At 37.3% G+C, this 24,393-nt stretch overlaps 1 protein-coding gene across 1 annotated transcript; it reads left to right on the forward strand.

Annotated features, from left to right (window-relative positions):
* Nucleotides 1–24,311, forward strand: LOC134202911 (uncharacterized; the record flags this gene model as incomplete). The annotated part of the gene is made up of 4 exons (XM_062677919.1): nucleotides 1–135; nucleotides 579–740; nucleotides 23,691–23,888; nucleotides 23,982–24,311. Coding segments are annotated over 4 exons (617 nt in total), but the record flags the coding sequence as incomplete, so codon positions are not given.
* Between the last annotated feature and the right edge of the window lie 82 nt (nucleotides 24,312–24,393).

Raw genomic sequence — 24,393 nt, forward strand, 5'->3', positions numbered from 1 at the left:
CAGCGTCGTTCGTCCGTTCCGAGTTTCAATTTACGGTTCTGCCAAAGTATACCCAGGTGTACGAGGGCGAATCGGTTGTGTTCCAGTGTCGAGCTTTCTTCGACGATGAGATCGACTTTTCCTGGACGTTGAACGGTAAGTTTGCTATGAGCACGGAAGAAAAGACTGAAGCCGGGTAACGGAGGCAACCAATTGGATGAACATTTTCCACCAGAGCAGCATGCAATGGCAGCAAATCCGAACAAAAAAGCAAAACAAGAATAACACAGAGCCTAAGACGGAATCGTTCACCCTACTGGCACGTAAGAATTTGCATTAATTTTTCTGTTCTGAAACTTCTTGATTTGGAATTCAATTTCTGCTCCGGTTAGGATGTTCTTTTTTGCCTTCAGACGAAACACCGAAATGCTGCCGGCTCTGTTGTTTGCTGCTGGTGACATCCGTTTTCGGTTGCCATTCGATCGGTTGGGGTTCCTCCTAGTGTACGCGGAACATTAATTTTTATTATATGACCATCTGCTCACCCCTCGTTCTTTCTCGTTCCATGCTTTCTGTCTCTCGTCCTGAACTGTGTCCAGGCAATCCCATCCGACTGGACCGGCGTGTGTATTTAAATGGGTCCAATCTGCATATAAACGGCGTCTCACAGCGGTTGGACAGTGGAGATTACGTGTGCCTGGCGACGGCTCGCTCCTCCGGGGCCCGGGTCGCCACCCCGCCGGCCAAGCTGGACATCATCCGTAAGTCTACATTTTATTGTGATTGCTTTTTTTCACGCTTGCGTTGGCATACTTTGAGGTGCTTCGAGCATTGGGAGGGATTTTAAGTTAATCGGCAACTGAACTTAATCCATGTGGAACTAGTTTTGTTTTTGGAAGGATTAATGCATGCATATATAGTATGTCGGATAACATGAAGATGCAACCAGCCTTTGGGATTGGGATGAAATAAAAATCAAAGTCATTATCTCCGTGGTTGCTTCTAAGACTAGTAAATAATTTTTGACGTAAACCCTCTTAGGAAAACATATTTATTGTCTTATCATCTTATCATTTAGTAAACGGAGAGGTTTTTAAGTTATAGTCGATAACTTCAATATCTATGTGGATTCCTTAATATAGAGTTTAATAATAAGCAATTGAAATTTCTAAAGCAATTTGCGTTTGGCTTTGGAATGATTCAAGAATTTTCGAAAGAAGCGCAACCAACTAGTCAAACCAAATGGCAATTCAATGCAGCTACGTCAGTTACCACTACTTATTCGCATCGTTGAGATCAAAACAGGAAAAATGTACAATTAAATCAAGTATCGCACTAAAACTTTATTATACTCGAATAAGTCTTAGCTTTATCCACCGGCTTGATGTTTGAACATAGGTATTAAAAGCGGACATTAAACAGCTCCCTTTTCATGTAGCAATATGCTGCCGCGTACAAAAATTAAACTTAATTTTATTACTCTTTGCTCCTGGAAAATCTACGGAGCTACAAACAACAAGCGAATGTCTGCTTCTGTTGTGAGGAAACTTTGTATGCCGGTTTCAGACGTGGACCTGCATATGTGTAGTGCACACGTTCTCACCAATGTGTATATCTGGTAAAGTAATAATTTTCCCTAAGACTCGGTGGTTGCATCTGCCGTTGCTGTTATGCTGACTAAGTTCACCGTGATGGGGAGGCAACTGGGTGTGCCGCCGTTGTTCACATAAACCGTATTTTATTCACACCGCAATGCACGCTTTGAACTTAGAATAGAAACGTGCATAGGAATATAGTCATTCTACATTGGTGTCTATGCTCGAAAAATGATACGTACGCGGTAAAATTTAAAGAAAATTGTGACTAATATTACTTGTGTGGAGTAAAGTTTAGGCAATGGTCTGAAAAACAGATCTAGGAAGGAGCTATCAATACAGCTCTAGTCCTCAATATCCTACTTCCATTGATCGACAAATGACAGAAAAAAATTCCTTGGAACGTCAAGACCCTAAATGAACCCGGAGTGCAGAAGGTTGGAGTGAACGTGGTTGCAATTCAAGAAGTCCAACATCCTGGATCCGGAGAACGTGAATTCAGAGCCTTGAACAACACTGCTTACACATATATTTTCTATGTAGCAAATAGTATTGGAATTTCAACGACTTGTAAAAAAGCAACTGAGAATACAAAGAAAAAGTTAAATTAAAAGTTGCATTTATTTGCTGAAACAAAAATACATTTAGAATCACAAAATATGATTATCTGTGTACTACAGCGAAAACGCATAGCATGGAGTCAGTTTCATTGTTATGGGCAAGCAGGTCATACGAGTTATAAGGTGAAAACCGATCAGCGAAAACCGAATTAATTGTACATTTCGTAGTTTTTCACCGTGTTTGGCCGAGAAACAACAAATATGCACAGGTCACCAACAATGGAATAGCCTTCTTGGGATCAGAAAACTATTCCTACTTCACGGATTGAATCCAAAAGAGAATGAAAAAGTCTCTCACTTATCATCTCTGTATACAAATACGATAAGTATCATACCGTGAGAGACTTTTTTCACAAAGCTGTCATGATAAAGAACTGATTCGGGAGACCCATGACAATTTTTTTTTAAAAGCTCCAAACGTGGGGAGCTCTGGTTCTGATGATGTATTTCAACTTGTCCTACACGGGTCCGTGACGTTAGGCATAAGTACGGTAGGCATAATTCTGCCTTCATTATATAATAGCCTGTTCTTTGGGTCATTTGATGCCTAACGTTGTTATGTCTAATGTCTTTATGCCTAACGTACTTATGCCTAACGTACTTATGCCTAACGGGGTATACACAGCTGTGCGGTCCCCAACACAAAATGAGCGAGAATCATCACTTCTCTGTGGGGGCTGCCAATCCGATTCTGTTTTTTCGCACTTGTATACAAGTTTGATAAATTTGTTATCATGGCTTGTTATGATTCGGAACAGTTTTTGCCTTTCTTTTATCGTTGTTCGTTTTGAGCAGTGGCGCTGGGAGTGGGTGGGACAATAGGACATGTCCTACGCATGAATACCTGGGTAGGGACAGTCGAAGCATTGTCCTACCCATGATTATGCCCTATGATAAGAAAATACCAAATTTACTTAATAGATATTTGATAGTTTATCAGATGCTAAATTGACAATCGTGGAGGTTTCGGGGATTGCAAAGGAGAATTTTTTTCCGAAAAGCACCTCAGAGTCTGTGAGGAATTCTTTCTATTCCAAAAAAGTTTCTAATAGTTTCTGCTCTTCCATAAAATTGTTGATTTTTTTCTAGAAGTACGTTATTATTTCTGCTAGCTCCGGGAGGCTCAGAGAATTTCTGAAATTTCATAATAGTTAACAGACCGACAGGACAGGTGAATTATATAGAAATATAGATCAATAATGGCGCCAGTCAGTTGGGAAAGGAGAGAAATGTTAGTGTGTAGTTTTTATGCTACTAGAGACCGAGAATACCTCAGAAGTATAAATCAAGTATTCACTTAGAAAAGTTGTGATGTATTCTCCAGCAGACCTACTGTCTATAAGGCAGACGCGGTAGTCACTAGACTGCTCATCTCCGGAAGTTAAACTAAACAAGCGATTATGCAAATATGAACTAGTTAATAATGATTGTAGCACATTCGGATGTGACAGCAAGTCTTTGAGTAAATTTGGAGTATAATTTTTTTTTAAGATTTCTGTACTGATAGTACTGAACACTCTGAAAAATTCTTGGACGATCATAAGCTTTACTGGTAGAATATAGCGATGTTTCTGAGAGTTTGCTAAAGGTTCGAATTCCTAGAAGCTAGTGATAATTGACCTTTCCCGACAAAAGTTGCATCTCGTTTCATTGTCTCAATCGTTTGTTTGGCTTATTTAAGGTCAACTTTCCAAAAAACCCATATTTTTTAAGCCTATAACAATTTCAAAAATTGGAAACAAAACCCGAAAAATGTTTTTTTGTTTTAAATTTTAAAAATACTTAGCGGCGTCAAAAAATATGGGTTCTTTGGAGAAGTTGACCTTAAATATAATAAAAAATCGGTTGAGCGAATAAAAAATGTTGACGGGAAAGGTCAAATTGAAACCATTACATATTTTTTAAAAAATACAGGAATACATAGCCACTTCTGAAAATTCGTGAAGATGTTTGAAGATATGCTTCTAGGAAATGATCTAGCGTTTCATAACATTATAAATTAACGTCCAAGTCGGGTAGTTTAATCCCCGGAAATAGGCAATTAGCTTTGATTGAACTGAACAAAAACCATTCAATTTTGGCAACATTCGCGTTTGACAACATAAATGTTCCGAACGTGTTGCCAAAATCTAATGGGGTTTGTATTGCAAAAGCGTATCATGGTTTGACCCATTTTGAAATCATTGGAGATTAGCATCTCATTGATAGGAAATTAGTATGAGTAGCATATTTATTAGAGTGGGGCGCAGTTGTATGGAAAAACGCAAACTTCGTCCGATCAAGTGAGATCAAGGTTTTTCTGAATCGTTTTGGGATCCCAATCTAATGTGCAAAATATGGGCTCGTTTGGTTGCAACCTCGCATGCCGCATCGCGTTTTAAATTTACATGGAGATTAGTATGGAAACACGTACTTTTTTACATTTTTGCTCTTAGCGGCTTCAATTTATCATCAATCACGTAACTCAATAATTTAGCATATAGTCTGGAAGATGCCGAAAGACTTTGCCGAAGAAGATACGTGGCTGGAAGGTCTACAAAAAATGTTAATAAGTTTCGAAAATTGATTGTTCAAACGATATGCAAGAAATAAATGTTTCTGCCAGCACTACCGGACAACCTATGGTTATCGAAGGGCAAAACACATCTTCCTTCTTGTCAGATTTTTCTCTTTGTGAAATAATTCCGGATAGCTCCCATTAGCTCTAAAGCCCTAAAAGATCAATTATTTTGAAATAACACTCAGTTAAATTATTGGTCTACGTAGTACGGCAGTGCTGGCAGAATAAACGATTTTTTGCATATGGTTTGAACACTTAATGTTCAAAGCGTTATAACTTTTTTCGTAAACGTTCCAGCAACGTGCCTTCTTCAGCAAAGTTTTTCGGCATCCTTTGGGTTATACTTTAACGCAATGTGGCACTTGGTTTACGATGAACTGAAACCTCTAGTAGTAGAAATGCAAAAATATACGTTCTCCCATACTAATTTCCATACAAACTTCAAACGCGATGCGGAAAGCGAGGAAGCAACCAATCGGTCCCAAATTCTGCACAGTTGTTCAGGACCCAGAAAGGCTTCGAAAAACCATTGATTTGAAAAAATGACCATGATGCCCCACTCTAATATTTATGCATTTTGGAAGAGATTTAGTTCATTTAAATATTGAATAATATTGTTTAAGTAGAAAAATAAAGCAATTTAAAAACGTAAATGCACAATCATAAAAAAAATCTCGGTGAAAATTTGAAAGTCTTTTCGCGGATTTGGCAAGAGAAGCTTCAGTACAAAATAGTTAATATAAAGATAGGTGCATGTTTGTTAGGATGTTAGCTCTGCTAATATTTAAGGCGGATTACGCAACTTATGCCGAGCCGAAACAATTGTTTTAATATTACTGAACCGCGGTTTTGCTTTGGCATGCAAACGTCAAACAAAAAGACAACCATTATTCAATGGGTCACGCCAGGGAATTAGGAGCAAAATTTTCACCTAGCAGATGATATTTAATCAACAAAGTGTCTTCAGCGAAGTCAAAGCTTATTGTGTAAGCCTTATTTTGATGTTTGTTGCAATAGGGTGGTCCCGCTACATTTTGAGATAAAAATTTTAACTTCCGTATCATCAATTTTAGCATTTTATGGTGTTCTAGTTGTTCCTTATTTACCTATTTTCAACAACTAGGAACAACTAGATTACCATAAAATGCTAAAATTGATGATACGGAAGTTAAAATTTTTATCTCAAAATGTAGTGGGACCACCCTATTGCAACAAACATCAACATACAGCGTACACAATAAGCTTTGACTTCGCTGAAGACGCTTTGTTGATTAAATATCATCTGCTAGGTGAAAATTTGTAAATGAAGGAACTTTGCTGAAGAAACCATTGTGCTATGCCATTTGTATCATTAGATATGTTAGTTTCAAATAATAACGTTAGGATGACCCCAAAAAACAAATATTTTGATTGGTCTTTGTAAGTTTTATTTTTTATCGGAATTATGTCTTCCACAAAGTTCTAGAGCATGGATTGCAGATTTATCACTGCTTTTCTTGAAAAAAATCCGCCATTTTCAAAAGCCTGTATTTTTGAATGGGTGAAAACGGGGATACATTTCTTGCTGGGTTAGGCAGATGAGAGGCTAATGCATTAGCGGGGAGAGAGAGAGTGAGTGAGTTGTAGTGCGGAAACGAATTTTGTATCGGTAAGTCGATTCTCAAATTTGAATCGATCGCAATTACTGGAGCGATTTGTGATTACAAGATGACGTTAATGAGTGATACAGAAGAAGCAAAATGTGGTTCTTCAAGGTAATAGAAGTATCAAAACAAAGGTTTAATCACGGAGGTCAAATATCAGATGGGTTGAGTAAATTGATTCTAGAACAGATATGTTCGAAAGTGGGTGGTAGTATCTAAATGCTTTGTATGGATTGTCACACTTCAGCCAACACCTCCTCAATCCTCTAAGCGTTAGATAATATATGGATGCTCTCTTTCCAAATTTTTCGGTTTGGATGTATCACACATAATCGGGCACAGCTGTCCTCTGCTCAGTGTGAAAGTGAAAAATTATGGCCCTGGAAGTGTATTGATATCCAATTTGACATATATCTCGATTGTACCCCATTTGGCATAAAGTCATTTGGCATAATTTCGTTTGGCATAATGGCCGTTTGGCAGAAGGTCATTTGGCATAATTTTTATTTGAGCTGTGTAATAGATAAGTAAGATTTGTTAAGCCATTCAGTTACGTGATTTCCTTCATATGGGCAATAATTGGGAACGGAGTTGTACGGCATGACAAATTGAGAATAAAGAAGCTTCCTGTCAAAACGGGACCATTTGAAATGTTGACGCACCTACTAGCAAGATAGATCAGCATTAAATTTAATTGACATTGGATTTTTTTCTGTCAGGGCAAGCCAGAGAACTTGAGCAAACGGTTTCTAAGAAAGGATCACATCTCCCATTGCATTGAATCAAACGAACCAAATGCTTGAATTGAAAGAAGGAGTCATATCCTCTCTGGCTTCTGCTGGGCAAATGCATCCTTTAAAAAGGGATCATTATTTCCTTTTCCTTAAGCCGAGCGAATACCTGAATTGAAGGAAGAAATCATATCGTTTCTTGCCGTCTGCCGGGCAAATGCACCTTTTGAAAGAAAGGAAATATCTTCCCGTGTCTTAAACCAAGCAAATCCTGAAATCAAAGAAGGAACCTTTCCGACTCTATGACATTACCCATATATCCATTAGCCATAATGCCATTACCCCAAAGGCCACTACCCCGAACGCCATTATCCCGAATGAGCCAGTACCCCAAGTAGTCCTGATTTCAAATTTATTGTTTATTTCAGTGAAAAAAATTTAACGAATAGAAATTTATTTATAATGACCACAAGACCCTAGAATAAGAAAATCTGTTCTGTTCGTCGAATATTCTTGTTGCTCCCATGGCAAGGAACAGGCATAGTTTCGTTATACCTTGCAAACGCGATCATTTAAAAGAGGTGTTATCTCTTCTGATCGCCTCATACCGGCCAAACACATTTTTTTAAAACGCAAGCATTTTCAACTCTGTTCGCTTTAAACCGAGCAAATGCGTTCATTAAAAGAAGGTATTAGAAACTTCGCCTTACATCCAGCCTATTTGTTATCTAAAGAAGACATTATCAACTCTGTTTGCGTTAAACCGGATAAACGCGGTTTATTTGAAGAACGCGTTATCAACTCTGTTCGCTTTTTATCAGGCGTAAAAAAAGACATTATCAAATATGTTTGCCTTAAACCGGGCCAACGTATTCATTTAAAGAAAGTGTTATCTACTATGTTCGCCTTATACCGAGCATTATCAACTCTGTTCGCCTTATATCGGGCAAATGCGTTCATTTAAAGAAGGCATTATCACCTGTGTTCGCCTTAAACCATTATCCTCTGTTTGGCTTATATTGGACAAGTGCGTTCATTAAAAGAAGGCGTTATCATCTCCGGGGCCCTCCTTAGCCGTAAGATGCGTGACTGTAAAGGAAAAGCATGCTGAGGGTGGCTGGGTTCGATTTCCGGTGCCGGTCTAGGCAATTTTCGGTTTATAAATTGTCTCGACTTCCCTGCGCATAAAAGTATCATCGTGTTAGCCTCACGATTTACGAATGCAGAAATGGTAACTTGGCTTAGAAACCTCGCAGTGAACAACTGTGGAAGTGCTGAAAGAACACCAAGCTGCGGCAATGTCCCAGTAGGGGAATGTAATGTCATTGAAGAAGAAGAAGATCATCTCCGTTCGCCTCAAACCGGGCAAATGGGTTCATTTGAAAAAAGGCATTTCCTCCTCTGTTTACCTTATACTGGACAAATGGTTTCATTTTAAGAGGTATCATTTCCACTGTACACCTGTACATAATAATGGCGTAGAATGGTAATTTAAGTCAAAAATGTTTATTAAACAATACGCGTTTTTCTAAGTGACTCTAAGTATTATATAATTTTGTTCTAAACAAATTCTTTTCAAAGATTGTCATTTTACGATTCATCGGTATCTGTGGGTGTTATAAATAGTAATAGTAAGTAGAAAACTATCTCAGGGTAGTGTCCCATTCGGGGTAATGGCATTTGGGGTACATGAGTGAAGCCACCAATTCCTCTCATGACTTCTGCCGAGGGAATGCATTTTCTGAATGAAGGGATCAAATATTCCTTTGCCTTAAACTAAACAAACTTTATTATTAAATATTAACAATTAAATAAAGGAACAATGTCGCCTCTTACCTTTTGCTGAGCGAATGCATCATTTGAATGAAGGAATCTCATCTTCCCTTGCCTCTAACCAGGTAAATGCTTGAAAGGAAAGAACCATATCTTATTTTGCCTTCTACTGGACCTTCTGCCATCCTATGAAAGAAGGAATCATATCTTTCATCGCATTAAACCGAGCAAATGCCTGATTTGGAAGAAGGAACCATATCGTATTTCGCCATCTGTCGGGCAAATGTATCCTTTGGAAAATGGAACCATATCTTCTCTCATGTAACTGACGGGAAGATGCATCCTTTGAAAGAAGGGATCATATCTCGCTTAACTTTTCAAAAGGACCTAAGTAACATTTTTTTCATGAATTAATTTGAATACTGCAATCAAAAGCTTTCATGTTTTTCTGTTGATTGCGCTATTCAAATTAAATCATGAAAAAAATGTTACTTAGGTCCTTTTGAAAAGTTAAGCGAGATATCCTCCTTTGCATTAAACCGAGCAAATGCCTTAATTGAACAAATGAAAAAAAAAATCCTTGCCTTCGCCAAGAAAATGCATCATTTAAAAGAAGAAACTATATCTTCCCTTTCCTAGAACTGAATATTGCATATATTGAGAATGAGAGCCATACATATTCTCCCTTGTGTTATGCCTGACAAATGCATTATTTGAAAAAAGAAGCATATACTTTTTAAACTTATAAACGACAAAGTATGCTTTAAAGCAATGAATATATGTCATGCAGAAATAACTTCATTTGCTTTTTATTGTCTTTTTTGTGTAAAATTGTTTTTGCTCTTGAGCACTGAATTGACTAGCAAATCAGTGAACGATGGATATTTGACGAGTGTTATGTCTGTTTGTCTGTGTTTTAACCTTAAACCATTGATAAAAAGGTGTTTCTTTAATGAACAGTCCTTATACAGGGCGTTCAATGTAGGTTGGGAGAGTGGAATTGCCAACTCCCGTAAATAACTTACTGTTGATCGAGGAATTGCTCTTCATTCGTATTGTGTGAAGTGTAAGAGATTTACGGATGATTAGCGTTGATCCCAAATGCTAACCAGAACGAAATACTTTCCATTTAATCAAATCTTAAGAGGAGGACAGTCTATTGCTTAACGGTTATGCCATGCAACAATGAGTGGTTTCCTTTACATACATACATACCCGAGGCACAATTTCAAAAAGCTCGTAAAGGACGCATTCCATTACACAGGAGTGGGATCAATATATCAAAAGGAAGCCATTTTTATCAAGAATCAATTCCAGAGCAAGAGATTATTTCTCAATAATACCTAATTCTGTTGTTGATACCCCACATTGTTATGAACTTGGAGTGCATAAGAGGTGAAATAGTAAACCCTGTTTGATCCACCTAGTGGTGTTTGTGCCTTTCTTGTGCATTCGATATATGTACTTGGAAAAAACTTGAGTGAGATTTTCTTAGCGTGTTTTTTCTATCAAAATCATATTTTGGCCATAACTTTTGAGCATATAATTCGATAATAAGATTTTCAATAGGAAACAATGGAACAGGTTTCTCCGTTGAATGGAACTTGTGACAGGCAATTTGGTTTAAAATAAGTTCCTAAAAGATGAGTGAGTTATGTTTTGCGCACATACATACACACACACACACAGACACCATTTAAACTCAATTTGTATATGACTCCGGGCCTTCAAAAAATCGTCTTTGAAGTGAATAGCCTTTTCGTTACACCTTCGTGTACACGAAAGGCAAAAAACTTGAGGCATCGAGTGATATGTTTATTTAGTGGTCAGTTTGTCCCAGCATGTCTGTATGCCGTACGGAAAACCAATATTCAATACTATTCCGTACTCGCAATGAGACATCAAAACTTGCACGCTCACTCAATTTGGCTCACGATAAGTAGCAGAAGCCTTTATAACTAGCAGTCACAAGAAGCCAAAGAGGTTCTATATCTCATGCTCGGTCAGAACGAAAAGACGATAATTCCTTTGATGTCCTCCAGATCCGACACCGAGGCCGACACGCAAGACGAACATACGATGGTGATGATGACGGAGATGACGATGATGAAAGATGATATGCTCCCAACAACGACTACCACGACGACCGCCTGATGGAAGCGAGCATAACTGGCAGGAGACGAAAATGACATAAATGTGTTCTGACAGTTATTAGCAGGGCTAGCATTTTAATACCGTATATAGGAGATTTTTTCGTCCACGTTCTCGTGTGGCTGATGCTTGGTCGACTGGTCGTCGGTCGGGCCAAGATAAACAGAAAACCGTGTGGATCAGGTCTCCGGCCGGTCTTATAGCAGGGGTGGATGAACAAGCTGAAAATGAACCCATTCGTTCTGATGTAAACGGTTCTGATGGGACTCCGGAGCTGGTCGGAGTTAATTGAACGATACGGCGACTGACGATGATGACGACGACGGCACACAGTTACCGGAACCCTGGAACAACTCAATTTAATCAAAGCTGTAAAGCGAGTTCAACTGTTATTGATCTTGATAGTCTCGCTTTATATATGCGGATAAGTTGAAAAATAATTTTATTATCTTAATTTTATACAATTCATAATAAAAGAATATACTTATTTCAGAACGATCTTGAATAAACAAATTAGATTTTTTATTTTGACTTTATTTCAATATATTTTTCATTAGAATCACTCTTATGCAAAACTACGATAATTGTAATTCATAAAATATTGTATAATAGTTCTTTAGTTTTATAAAGCTACATAGTTTTATAAAGCTACATATACAACATTGTAAACCCGTCACTGTGCGACGGTGTGGAAGATGAAGTTATGATTTCATATGGTATGCGGTAACAGGACTGGGCGAGGAACGGAGGTTAGTTGTTTATTATACTTTTTCCAACCGGGTAAAGTTTCCTATTCTGCACATCCGTGTGCGGGGCGAGTTACGAGAAGTGCGGTGCAACCAGTTCCGAAGGAATAAATCATAAATGATTATGTTTATGAGCTCGGGCTGTTGGTTGGTCCGCGTGCACTCTTTGAACTTGATGCCATGTGCTGCAATTGCGGTGGTACTACTGCTGTGGTAGCTGATGCCGCGTTTATACTGAATTCATTCTTTTACAAATAAATGGGAATCCATCAAGCCAAAATATCGCTACTAAACTCCTTCATGAATCAACCGTTGTACTTAGAATCCATCTCCATTTCTACTCTGTTTTTCCTTTATACTTACAAGGATTATCGAAGTTGAACTCTGTTTTACGATCAGCCCATGTCAGAAGGTTACGATTTGCGTGTGCGATAGTTTGCCAAATTACTGGTAGCTGCTTCTCTGCATGTCCCACAACATCCTCTATTAGTTCAATCTGGTCCGCCCATCTAGAATTCTGTGGTCCATGTCGTCTTGTAATAGTCGCATAAGAAAAGATAATTAGCTTTGCATTTTTGCAATATGTCGCCACCCATTGTATCCTTCCACCAAAGATTGTTCTAAGCGCAAGCACAACCAAATCTCATAACTCTCAATTTGTTTAGCTCGTCATATGTCCGTCAAACTCAATCCGGCTCTCCAGAATACGTACCGTCATGAATATTGATTTTTTTTAAGATTTAAAACAAAAAATTGAACAAAACAAAAAAAGAATGACGCTGTTTGAGGATGTTACTCTGCATATAATTTTTACCCAAAAAATAATTATTAGTCTCATAGCAGCAATGAAAACAAAAATTAAAACACACATTCCTTGAAATCACGTTGTTGATCAGGCTGAGGTAAATGAGTAGAAGATCTCTTCTTTAAGGGCATGTTTTTCTCCTGTATACACCCAACCAGCGACTGCAATATTTTCTAACAATTCTGTATAAGAATCTACCAAAACCATATAGAATCTACCACCATAAGAATCTACCATATGCCCAGATCTTATACAGGTTTTGGTAAGTTCTTATACAGAATTGTAAGAGAAAATCTAACAATCAACGGTTGGGTGTAATAATGATCCGTAGATTGTACAAAATAAGTGCAAATGTTGATTATATGCCTTTCTTGAGCTTGAGCTTGAGCTTGATTGACTGCTCGTAGTTGCTACTCCATTATGACCAGATCAGCTGTTCTTGCACAGGGAACCAACAGATGTTTGCTTGGGATTAGCACACATCTTCAATGTACAAGTACTGGTGATCTCATTTGTTAGGTCATACTGGCGCCTGCCACGTCAGAATGCAAGTCAATATAGGGAAGGGGAGGAAATGATGATGCAATCACTCGCCCACTGCAAGCCGAATATACCTCTGCACTTGCCACGAGTTCATGCGGAATTTGTTGGAATTTCTGGGTTAGGTTGGAGAGGCAGAGGTCCGTCTTGGTTAACGAGCTGCCAATGTGATAGATAGGAGAAGGTAACTGATGGAATTTCTAATTGGATGTAGGAAACGAGCTCTATAGTTCATTTCCAATTCTAGCAGATTACTGAGATAGAATACTAGAGTGGGGCGCAGTTGTATGGGAAAACGAAAACTTCGTCCGATCAAGTGAGATCAAGGTTTTTCTGAATCGTTTTGGGACCCCAATCAACTGTGCAAAATATGGGCTCGATTGGTTGCGACCTCGCATGCCGCATCGCGTTTTAAGTTTACATGGAGATTAGTATGGGAAAACGTTCTTTTTTACATTTTTGCTCTTAGCGGCTTCAATTTATCATCAATCACGTGACTCAATACGTTAGCATATAGCCTGGAAGATGCCGAAAGACTTTGCCGAAGAAGGTACGCAGCTGGAAGGTCTACAAAAAATGTTATTACGTTTCGAAAATTGATTGTTTAAACCATATGCAAGAAATCAATGTTTCTGCCAGCACTACCGGACAACCTGTAATTGCCAGAGGGCAAAACCCATTTTCCTTCTAGTAGGTGTTTTTACTTTGTGAAATCATTCCGAATATCTCCCATTAGCTGCAAAGTCCTATAAAATCAATAATTTTGAAATAAACACTCAGTTAAATTATTGCTCCACGTAGTTTGGCAGTGCTGGCAGAATAAATGATTTTTAGCATATGGTTTGAACACTCAATCTTCGAAGCGTTATAATTTTTTTCGTGGACGTTCCAGCAACATGCCTTCTTCAGCAAAGTTTTTCGATATCCTTTTGGTTATACTTTAACGTCATGTGCCACTTGGTTTACGATGAACTAAAACCTCTAGTAGTAGAAATGCAAAAATATACGTTCTCCCATACTTATTTCCATACAAACTTTAAACGCAATGCAGAAAGCGAGGAAGCAACCAATCGGTCCCAAACTCTGCACAGTTGTTCAGGACCCAGAATGGCTTCGAAAAATCATTGATTTGAAAAAAATGACCATGACGCCCCACTCTATAGAATACTCAAGTTGAAGGTATAGGAATAGTAATGGAAACGGTATGGAAGTCCATTTCCAGTTCTAGCGATTGCTAGAACATGAGAAATAAAGAGAAAGATACAAAGAAGGAGAATGGAACGGACCTGGGATTGAACCCACGACCTCCTGCGTATGAGGCAGAAGCAGTAGCCATATGACTATCAAGCCCGCTTGCAAATGTTGATTATATGCCTTTCGCCGAAAAACATTCCGTAGAATTTTGTTCCGCTTACAATTCCATTTTTTCATCACTCGTAAGGGTTTTAACTCATGCTGAACAAACATATTTTGCAACTGCTTGCATCTACATCTATTAAAGCATCTCATTCAAGTTCTAAGGAATTCTTACTAACTGCCAGCACCGCCAGCGCCGGAGCGAGCCTAACCTATTCCACTCAAATTTAATTAAAATTCCGACGCATTGTGCTGCGATTCTGGAAGTGCAGCAGCCCGCAGATAGAATCCTGCCTACACATCAACCAATTATGCGCAGTTGTTGCAAACAGGAACCAATTATGGAAAGACCTCGGTAAAAACAAAACATGCGACGAGGACGACGATAAGGGCGGTTGAAAACGTTGTTGCCGCTGGTCCGTGAAAATTCAAGCCCTCTGGAGAGAGAGACAGAGAGAAAAGGGCACCATAGTGAAACAGGCACCGCGACTCTATTTCCTACTTGCTGTAAACTGCTGGTGGCGGAATGCTCTTTTATTTTTGTGCACAAACTGATAATGCTGCGCACGGCTCCGAAGCACTCATCCGCCGTCATCACACTGGCAAGCGGAATAGAGTAAATGGCATCTATCCGCGAGGTCCTTCATTCATTCTACTGAAACGTACCGAGCCGGCCCGGTAGTCAGTATTATGCAACAAACCATTTCCCCGCGACTGTGTGTATACAAATTACATAATAACCCTTTTCAGGAGGCTTAAAACCCATTCTGTCGTCGAAAATTCATCCGCCTCGAATATGACATTCTGTGTCTGCCGGTTGAGTCCACCTCGTCACAGTGAGTCGAGTGCAGTTGTTTCTGAAAAGCTTAATTGTTTACACGTTTGAAATTTCCTAATCTTTTGGAATTTCCATGGAAAATCTTTTGAAATTTAACTGCCGCGGGAAATTGATAGCGTTTCTTTTTAATTTCAACTGGGAATTCTTCCGAAATTTGACAAAAAATTCTTCGAAATTGGGATCGGTGTTACCGTGCCTTCACCGAGGTCTGAGATCTCTTGTAGCTATGTCCGGAATAAAATGGAGTTGAATTTTCTTAGAAAATAACTATCTTATTGTAAATCAAATAAATACCTACTGATGAATAGGTTATATGGCTCAAACCTTAGCCTATTATGCTGCGGTGGAGCATATTTATTGTTGTACATCAGCATATATTGGATCTCTAACCAATATTATGCTATCTGGCGACTTGCCTGCTTTTGATTTTTACGCCAAGTAGTTAAAAACAACGATAATTGCCCATAACTTTTCATTTAAGACACTAAAAGTGTCGAGCAAAATGGATAAAACTTTGGCTAATTTTCCCAATATGAGCTCTATTGGTGGATGCTGTTTTCAGCCCACTTGGGACAAGTGGCTGTTGATTTCGAACATACGAAAAATAAAGATGGGTTGCTGTTTGGTTGGTTGCAATTTTACTTAAGTTGAACAAAGGCAGCAGGCAAACGAAACCAGAAAATCAAAACACCTTCTATCTTGGAGCGACGCCCCGAGAAATTTTTCCCAAAACGTTGCGTTAAGTGGGAATTCCGCAAAAATGCACCAACGGATAATTGTAAACCTTATCCTAGGCAATAACTTGCTTATTACAAGGTTAAAAATGCTTATTACAGCCATACCTCGATTATATGGACCCTCGATTATATGGACATTTTTTTTTCGCCCAAATTTTTTTTTTTTGGGTTTTAAAAAGATGTTGAATATTGCAAGTCATATTTTACATTGATTCTATATTTATTAAGGTACATTGGGGCAAAGAAAGGAACGTAAGGTATGTTTTCGATGTTATATATGAAAGTGCACTCTGAGTCATATGTTCAGTTGGCTCTATTGATTTACCATTTCCACGTTGCAAATTTCCTTGTATATTATAATAAATATACAAATCTTTAATCAGCAACAGTTACGGCCACGTCCCTACAAATAGGTGCTGAAAAATAACGCATATTTTTTGTTTTTTTATATTTTGGTTTTTTATATTTTTTTCTCTGTCATACGGAAACGTGAAGTTAGTTGTCAGTCTGACAGTATGCGAAGCAAGTGATGAGATGAGATTGCCATATTTAGCTAGTAGATCTTTGCTTCCAACCTTTTTCTGCTTTCGGTGAATGGAATTAAGTTTAGAAGGGCTGATGATGCATTAACATCCAGCAAATCGGACCCACTGAGACTGATTTTTTAAGTATATCCACGATACTGGAAGAGTTTATTTCAATATGTGATACATAAAGATTCAAATGGTTTTCAAATCTGGCATTATTTCTTCTGGACGAACTTGATAATGATTTGAATGCAAAGAACTGAAAAATCTTCGAGCAGTCTAAATATCTAAATAAATGTTGCCACCAGTTAGTGTGAGTTAGCAGTTCTTAAATCAATTGCTCACATAACATATGTGTAACTCGGGTAGCAAAAGTTGTACCCTTATAACAGATTGAATGTGTTATACGGAACTTCAAAACGTCAAAAGATATGGTATAACAGTATTGAATTAGCAAGGGGTTGCGTGATTTTTACTATTTATCTGATTATTATTCACACCAAAATTAGCTAACATTTTTTTTTAGATACAACGTCGTGGTGGAATAAAATTGAATAGTACTAAACTCGTCTTATGACAGGTAAAGACATTCCTCAAAAAAGTCTTATTGTTTTACAGTTTTGTAACCCAATTCTTCCATATTGATGGTTTAAAGTGCTGATGTTGATGTAAATAATATCTTTAAATAATAAAAATTAAATCGTATCCGCATAACTCGAAAACGGCTGGATGGATTTTCTTCATTCCTTCAGCAGATTCGTTGTCGTTTCCGATATATCCTCATGCGAAAATAATGAGATTCGTATGGAAATTTCGCATGGGCAGTTCACAACGCGCACTTTCGCCTACTATGCAGTAGAACGTCTGCAGGGTCGACTAGTTGATAAAAAAATTTACCGATCTTGAGGAAAGACAGCTCGTTTTGTATTCGTAGATCTTGTTATCACCGTTAACCGGTCACTGTGAATCAGAAAAGTAAGCAACAATGCAAGCCCACTAGACACAGAGGAAGAAGACGGAGACGCACATAGTAAAGAAACACTCTGTTCTTGAGCTAAAATCTTTCTTTCTGCGTAACCATGCGAAAAATGTCAAATAAAAGAATCGAACTTCGTTGCTTCAAATAGTTAACATAGACCATTGTCAGAAAAATATATTTAGCTCTTTTAGTGGAATGTATTCAACCGTCTAAGACGGATTAAGTACTCTTCATTTAATTCCACCAATTAATTTTCGATATCTTTGCAGATACGTATTTCGACCACAACTGTGTGGTCGTCTTCAGTGCCTCGTACTTGACTCGACTTGACTCGACATGTATTCAACATTGCAGTCTCTACGGAATAAAAGTATTAACACGATTGACATCTAGTCAATAATAAAACTTTAATTTTGAAAACTGTTTGGTTTTTACTTCTCATTTCATTTCACAACTCATTTTTGCAACTTGTAAACCAACATTGATGTATCCCTCGCCATCCTTTTGAAAAAAACGAAAACTGCATATTCACAGATTAGTTTCTAATGTAGAACAGTTTTAAACGACATCTCAATTAATATTTTTTGAAAAAACTTCAATTTTCTTCAATTCATAAACAAACTTATTGAACCGGTTTTAAGATCATTTCATTTTCGATACTAGTAATCGGTATAAAAAAGATATTGTTATAAAATCGCCTGAAAATAGCTGTTTTAGATAAAGAAAATGTCGATATTAATTTTATATCTTGTCCATTGTTGTGAGAAGCGCAAAAGAGATTTGTTTTTGGATATTATCTCCCATTTCTCGATAATGTTTAAAATATATGCATGCTAAAACTGAATTTCTCCACACATAGGTTGTCTATCCTGACCTTTGTACTCTTTGAAACAAAGTGTTCTAATTTTCTGATCATATGGTATTTGTTTACATTTGAGAATGACAGAACGATGTTCCCGACGCTCGTTATAACAGTTTTGGCCCACCGAAAGGGGGTCAACTTTTTGATGAGGATTTTGTTCTAAGATCCACTTATGTTATGTGAATTGCTGCTTAACCTTTCAGTAAAGCGTGATCCTGAACCGCTCATGCAAACTCGTTCATGCTGTGTAATGTGAGCGATGTGTTTTTCGTTAGTCTTATACAAAATTCAACAGCGTGTGTGCTCACGTGCATGTCAATTGGTTCTTGTAAAAATAGAACCCCTTATTTACATTCATTTAAATTATTTTTAAGAATATCAATCAAACGCAACTTGTTGCAAGGAGATCTGTTAAAGATAAGTGTCAGAAAAGAGAGACTGTTCCACGCGATTTTTGCATAAACAAATGGATTTTGGCCATATCTTCTGAGCCCATAGTCCAATCCGGCCAATTTTCAATAGGAGGCAATAGGACAAAATTTTCCATCGGTTTCAATTTGCTGCGATCAAATAAAAAGAGGACAAGTGTCAGTCCTTCTATATAAAACTTGTTTTTGAAGCGAACATATAGCTTTCTCGACCACTCAGTGTTTGCCTTGTTGCTGAAACAGGAAGGCACTGTAGTTAGAACTCGTGAACAAGAATATTAGTGTGCTCACATTAAGCTTGGCGAAGTCTTCATTACTAACGTAATCTTAGAAACTAGTGGCTGGAAAAAGGTTACGTTCTTATAAAAAAAACATCATCTACTGAGTCATCATAAAATTAGCCCAAACCAAATTAGCCAATTAGCCCAAGGCAATATATGGGTATTTTCTTTCAACTTTTAAGACTTATTTCATCGTATAACTCAAATTTCGAGAAAAAAAATTGCTTCGATTATACAGAAAATTCGATTATATGGACTTTTTTGCATCGAAAAAGTCCATATAATCGAGGTATACCTGTATTTTGCACTAGCAGACCCGACGAACGTCGTTTCGCCTAAAATTAATTTAATTTCTGATTAGTTCTCGAGTTATGCAGAAATTTCTGTTTCATTTGTATGAGAGCCCTCTTTCCCGAAGAAGGATGGGTTTCAAAGTACCCCAGAAACATATCTTCCCTTCCTTTAACCTCCACATTGCAGATTTGGTTCCATTTACTTGATTATTTCTCAAGTAATGAATAAATTGGTGTTTCATTTGTATGGGAGCCCCCCTTTCCATAACGGGGAGGGGTCGCGAACCATCTTAAGAACCTTCCCCGGTCACAAAAACCTCTGAATACAATTTTTCACGTCGAACGGTTGAGTAGTTTCCAAGTCTATATATAGACTTGTTTGTATACAAAACGTCAGAATGGTTGAAGGTTTAAATTCATTGTTTTCTGTGTATTATGTACTTTTTTATGCACACTATTGATTTTAATTTAAACGCCACGATCCGAAGCTGGTTACTGGTTCATCCAATTAATTACATGAGCAGTTCCGAAATTCTACAACACATCACTATACGAAAATAGCAAACCCAGTTTTCCAGATGTTATACGTCTTGATTATAGTGCTGGTGCTAGATAGAGCTAAATCACGGATTTTAAGAGTTTCACTGGTGATATTCTAGAAGCAAGACAAGGATGTGGCTAGGGCTCCGATGCATGACCAAAAACAGTATTACTGTTCTGTTTTCTCAAGAAAGGATTGATTTCCTATTGATAAGGGGCCTTCAATGGGATTGCTCTCTATGAAGGGTCTAAATAGCGAGACCTTGTCATGGTAGTCTTGAGAAAACGTCAACAAGTGCATTACATATATTCGCTTACCTTCTTTGAATAGTTTATTCCAAAACTATTATTAAAGTTGTACTGGATCAACAGTTTCCACCGTCAATAAACAGAAAATATATTACAGCGCAAAATTTTCTAACTTCGATTTGTCATTGTTACCGAAAAACTTATTTAATACCATTCAATCACAGCGAGCTATAATTCAGTTTTCTAAATCTGATACTTAATAGACTTATATAGCGCAAGAATTTAAAAACAGCAGACATGGATAGGGCTGCCATATCAAGAAATGTAAATAAATGAGAAAATACAGAAGTTTGAAACTGTAGTCATCCAATTCCTCATATCCCCAGTGTTCATCGGCTTTATCGGGCAATAAAAAATTGCTGATTTTTTAAAATCAAGGTCATGAAATCTTTTTCTAGTATGAGAGTTTTAATCTATTTAAGTTTGAAATGAACATGAATATAAATATTTTTCTAAATATAACCCAATTTGCAACAGATTCGGGGTGCTTGCGAAAAAGACATCCGTTCAGAATGTACAGTAAGATCCCAACCCAAATTTCAAGGGGTGGCGTATTCTTGATGGATTCTTGATCTGCAGCCAGCATTGTTCGGCAAATTATAGGCAAGTCATAGGTAGTAGCTAAGGAAAACATAAAACATGGTGAAAGTAAACGCCTCTTAAAATAACAAGCAGAAAAAATGCGTTTTTAACATGCCCTCGGAAAACCAGGAGCATTTCCGGTGCCCGAAGACCGATCAAAGATTTAGATTGAGGACAGATGAAGAAGTATTTGCGTCCAATTAGTCCCGGTTTTACCATAATAGGATAACTTTGCATAGTTATGCTTATTTAAAATTCGACAATGTTTCACATACTTAACCTTTTCGACTAACCCATGTACCTATATGTGTTTTAGTTATATTATTAAATTGTAGATTTATAACGTGCGACATAAATTATAATATCCTGCGAAAAAAATCTTATCTCCTTCTTCTCTATATAATAAAAATGAAATGGTCTGTGTTCGTATCCGCATAACTCGAAAACGGCTGGATGGATTTTCTTCATTCCTTCAGCAGATATGTTCGTTATCGTTTCCGACGGGTTTATATGATAATTCCTCATGCGAAAATCATTACTAAAGTCGATTAAATAGTGAAATACTAAAATTAAGATTCATATGGAAATTTTGCATGGGCAGTTCACAGCGCGCATTTTCGCCTACTATGCAGGACAACGTCTGCCGGGTCGACTAGTACTGGATTGATTTTCCGAAAGCTTCTTCCGTATAAATGTAGTCCCAACTCGTTGGAATGCTCTTTTGCATTTGGTAACCCTATACCTAAGACTGGTAAACCAATATGGCCATATATTAAACTACATTTTTTCAATTTTCTAAAAATTATATTGCAGTTTCCAGGAGGCGCTTGGAAAATAGAGAACTAAAATCTTCATGTTCACCATAATTAAAGAGCGCACGACAAAATTTACAGATATGCATACATATTACCGATATGATGATTGTAAACATTCATTAGCTTTTCTTCTAATCATAAAGTACGGCAGACATTACAAATGCACCTTTCATGCATTCTTATCTAACATATGATCTATAAGGTTTCAAAGTTGTAACAATCATAGCATCTACAGTAATGTATTTGATTTTTTATAATCGTTTTAAATAAGTTATAAAAATGTCCCTGAAATATATCAAATCAAGGGGTGTCTCACAGCTAACGATGGCAGCGAATTTCAATCGAAATAAAGTCGATTGCTATTCAATTTTATGAGAAGGTATTATTTGATCATTTTTGCAACACACCTTCTTCAACGATGAACTGCAATTTTTATCTTAGCAAACATGGATTTTTTACGTTACCAAGGACATCAAAAGAGTTGTTTATTTTTCTATCAACAAATCAGTGGGCATGAATAATTCCATCCTCACTATTATTCGTATCAATTAACTCTTTTCTTATTTTAGGTTTTGGTTGCAAAATTATGCATCAAGAAGACCCTATCTACAGCTTAGTTGATTAATAAAGAAAACCTGTATACAATATTGTTAGAAGCGTAGCGTATAAGCTATTGTTAACGGTGGCGCAAATGTAGTATTGTTTTGTTCTCAAACTTACAGTTCAACTTTCGTATTATAAATCTTATCCGAAACTTAATTGATATGCTTAGACGTTGTACTCGTACAGAACCACTATTCCATATTCTAAATTGCTGCTACTGGAAGATATATTTTTCATTTTCGGATTTCCCAAGGATCCCGAGTCGTGCGCCATCTCTTCAGTTCCATCTGGGAGTAATGTGGGACAAGTCAGCCATCTGGGAGTAATGTGGGATAAGTAGCTTATTCTCAGATGTGTATTTGGAATATAATTGAATGGGCGCAGCAGATGTGCTCAACAAACTGCAACGTAATATGAAATGGATGAAATTTCTGCATGATATTTTAAGGACTCTACTTAATCACATTTTGCTATGTTGCTACCAATGCTGCAGCGATCAGACAGAATCCATTTCATCATGAAAAACCCGGTGTTGCCTGAATAGCTCTATGCCTTTCATAGGTACTAACTTTACAAATACTTCACATTATGACAATGCTGTCACTGTACGATTTGACAGATTCGTTGCGTTGCTAAAATCAGCTCTGTGCCTATTGCGATAAAATAGAAAAATTCGAACTGGGGTACGATAGTTCTGACAGTCGGAGTCGTTCCGCAAACGTCAAACGGCAGTACACTCGACAAAATTTCATTTTTGCACTTTCAACATGCTGAAAAATTTGAAACGAAACTATGGAATACAAGATGGCTATAATGTTTTCGGATCCTCAATTTGTTTTTCAGAACAAAAAGATGCCCATAATATTTTATTGTGAAGCGTACCCATTAATACATAATTCATTACTATTTACTATATTTCAAATAGACTTTCCACATATTGGTATATGAACTTAACGATCAATATTATATGTCTATTCTGTTTTTGACCATAATCTCAAATAACCGCGCCCAATGTGATCTCTGATCTGAGCTGACTGCATTGTTTTGTTTTGCTTTTGATTTGCATATTTTCACGAGTTGTATTAATATTCTGTCGTGCTCAATGTTAAAAGTATTTGATTTTCCGGATCAAGTTATCGGAATTAGTAGGCTATCTTCCAGATGTGTGATGGTTTCAATTAAACGGAAGCTCAGGCGGAACTGGCTTCAATAACGTTTATCTAATCGACATCTTTTCTACAAGGTTAGTTATGAAAATAAGTACAACGTTGAAGAACCTGTTGCAGTAGTACTTCCTGTCTATTTCGCTATACTTAGGTAGAACTTCTGCTCGTTAATGTTTTCGATTTCGAATCGATGGATTATCAGAGGCATTAGCTGCATTGCATCATCTACAGAAACGTTCGGCAATTTTCTGGATAACAGGAACGGGAAGACTAGCAAAGCCTTTCTTTCAATCATGATCTGTTTCTGGGAGCAAATAATGAGAGAGGGCTTGGAAGCCGCAGACATTCCTACTGATATCCAAACAGCAAGCCGGGCCGCACTGGAATACTGTTATTCGAATCAGAAGAGGACAATATTTAACAAACAAGGTATGTACAGAACACTTTTGACAGCAAAAATAAGTTGTCCTATAATCCTTTGTCCTTTTTTCTAATAAGCTTATTTCTTTGGTTTTTGAACAGGATGTCGTAAATTGAAATTGAAGACGGAAACTTTTGTGGTTCATGCTCCACACGAGAAGATTTACAGCGCTTTCGGAATCAATATGCGGAACATTGGTTGGAGTTGCAGAACAATAAGTTAATTACAAAATGATAACATTAGTTCAGATATTATTTCGAAAAACCCGAGGAATTGGGGTTACAAAGATGAATAGATTTGATGTGAAATAAATTGTTATTTTTATACTAAACCGGGTACTAAACCTATTAGTTTAAGAATCAATTAGAAGAAAATGCGTTCGCATAACGGAAAATTAACAAAAATCTTTTTATTTTAGATTTGCAAATTTCACGGAGCTCACGCTTAATTTATTTTTGAATTTCAAGCTAAATACAATAAATGAAAATGAACTACTTCCGATATTCATAGTGT

This window comes from Armigeres subalbatus, unplaced genomic scaffold (genome assembly GCF_024139115.2).
Source record: "Armigeres subalbatus isolate Guangzhou_Male unplaced genomic scaffold, GZ_Asu_2 Contig152, whole genome shotgun sequence".
In the NCBI taxonomy this organism is placed as follows: Eukaryota; Metazoa; Arthropoda; class Insecta; order Diptera; family Culicidae; genus Armigeres; species Armigeres subalbatus.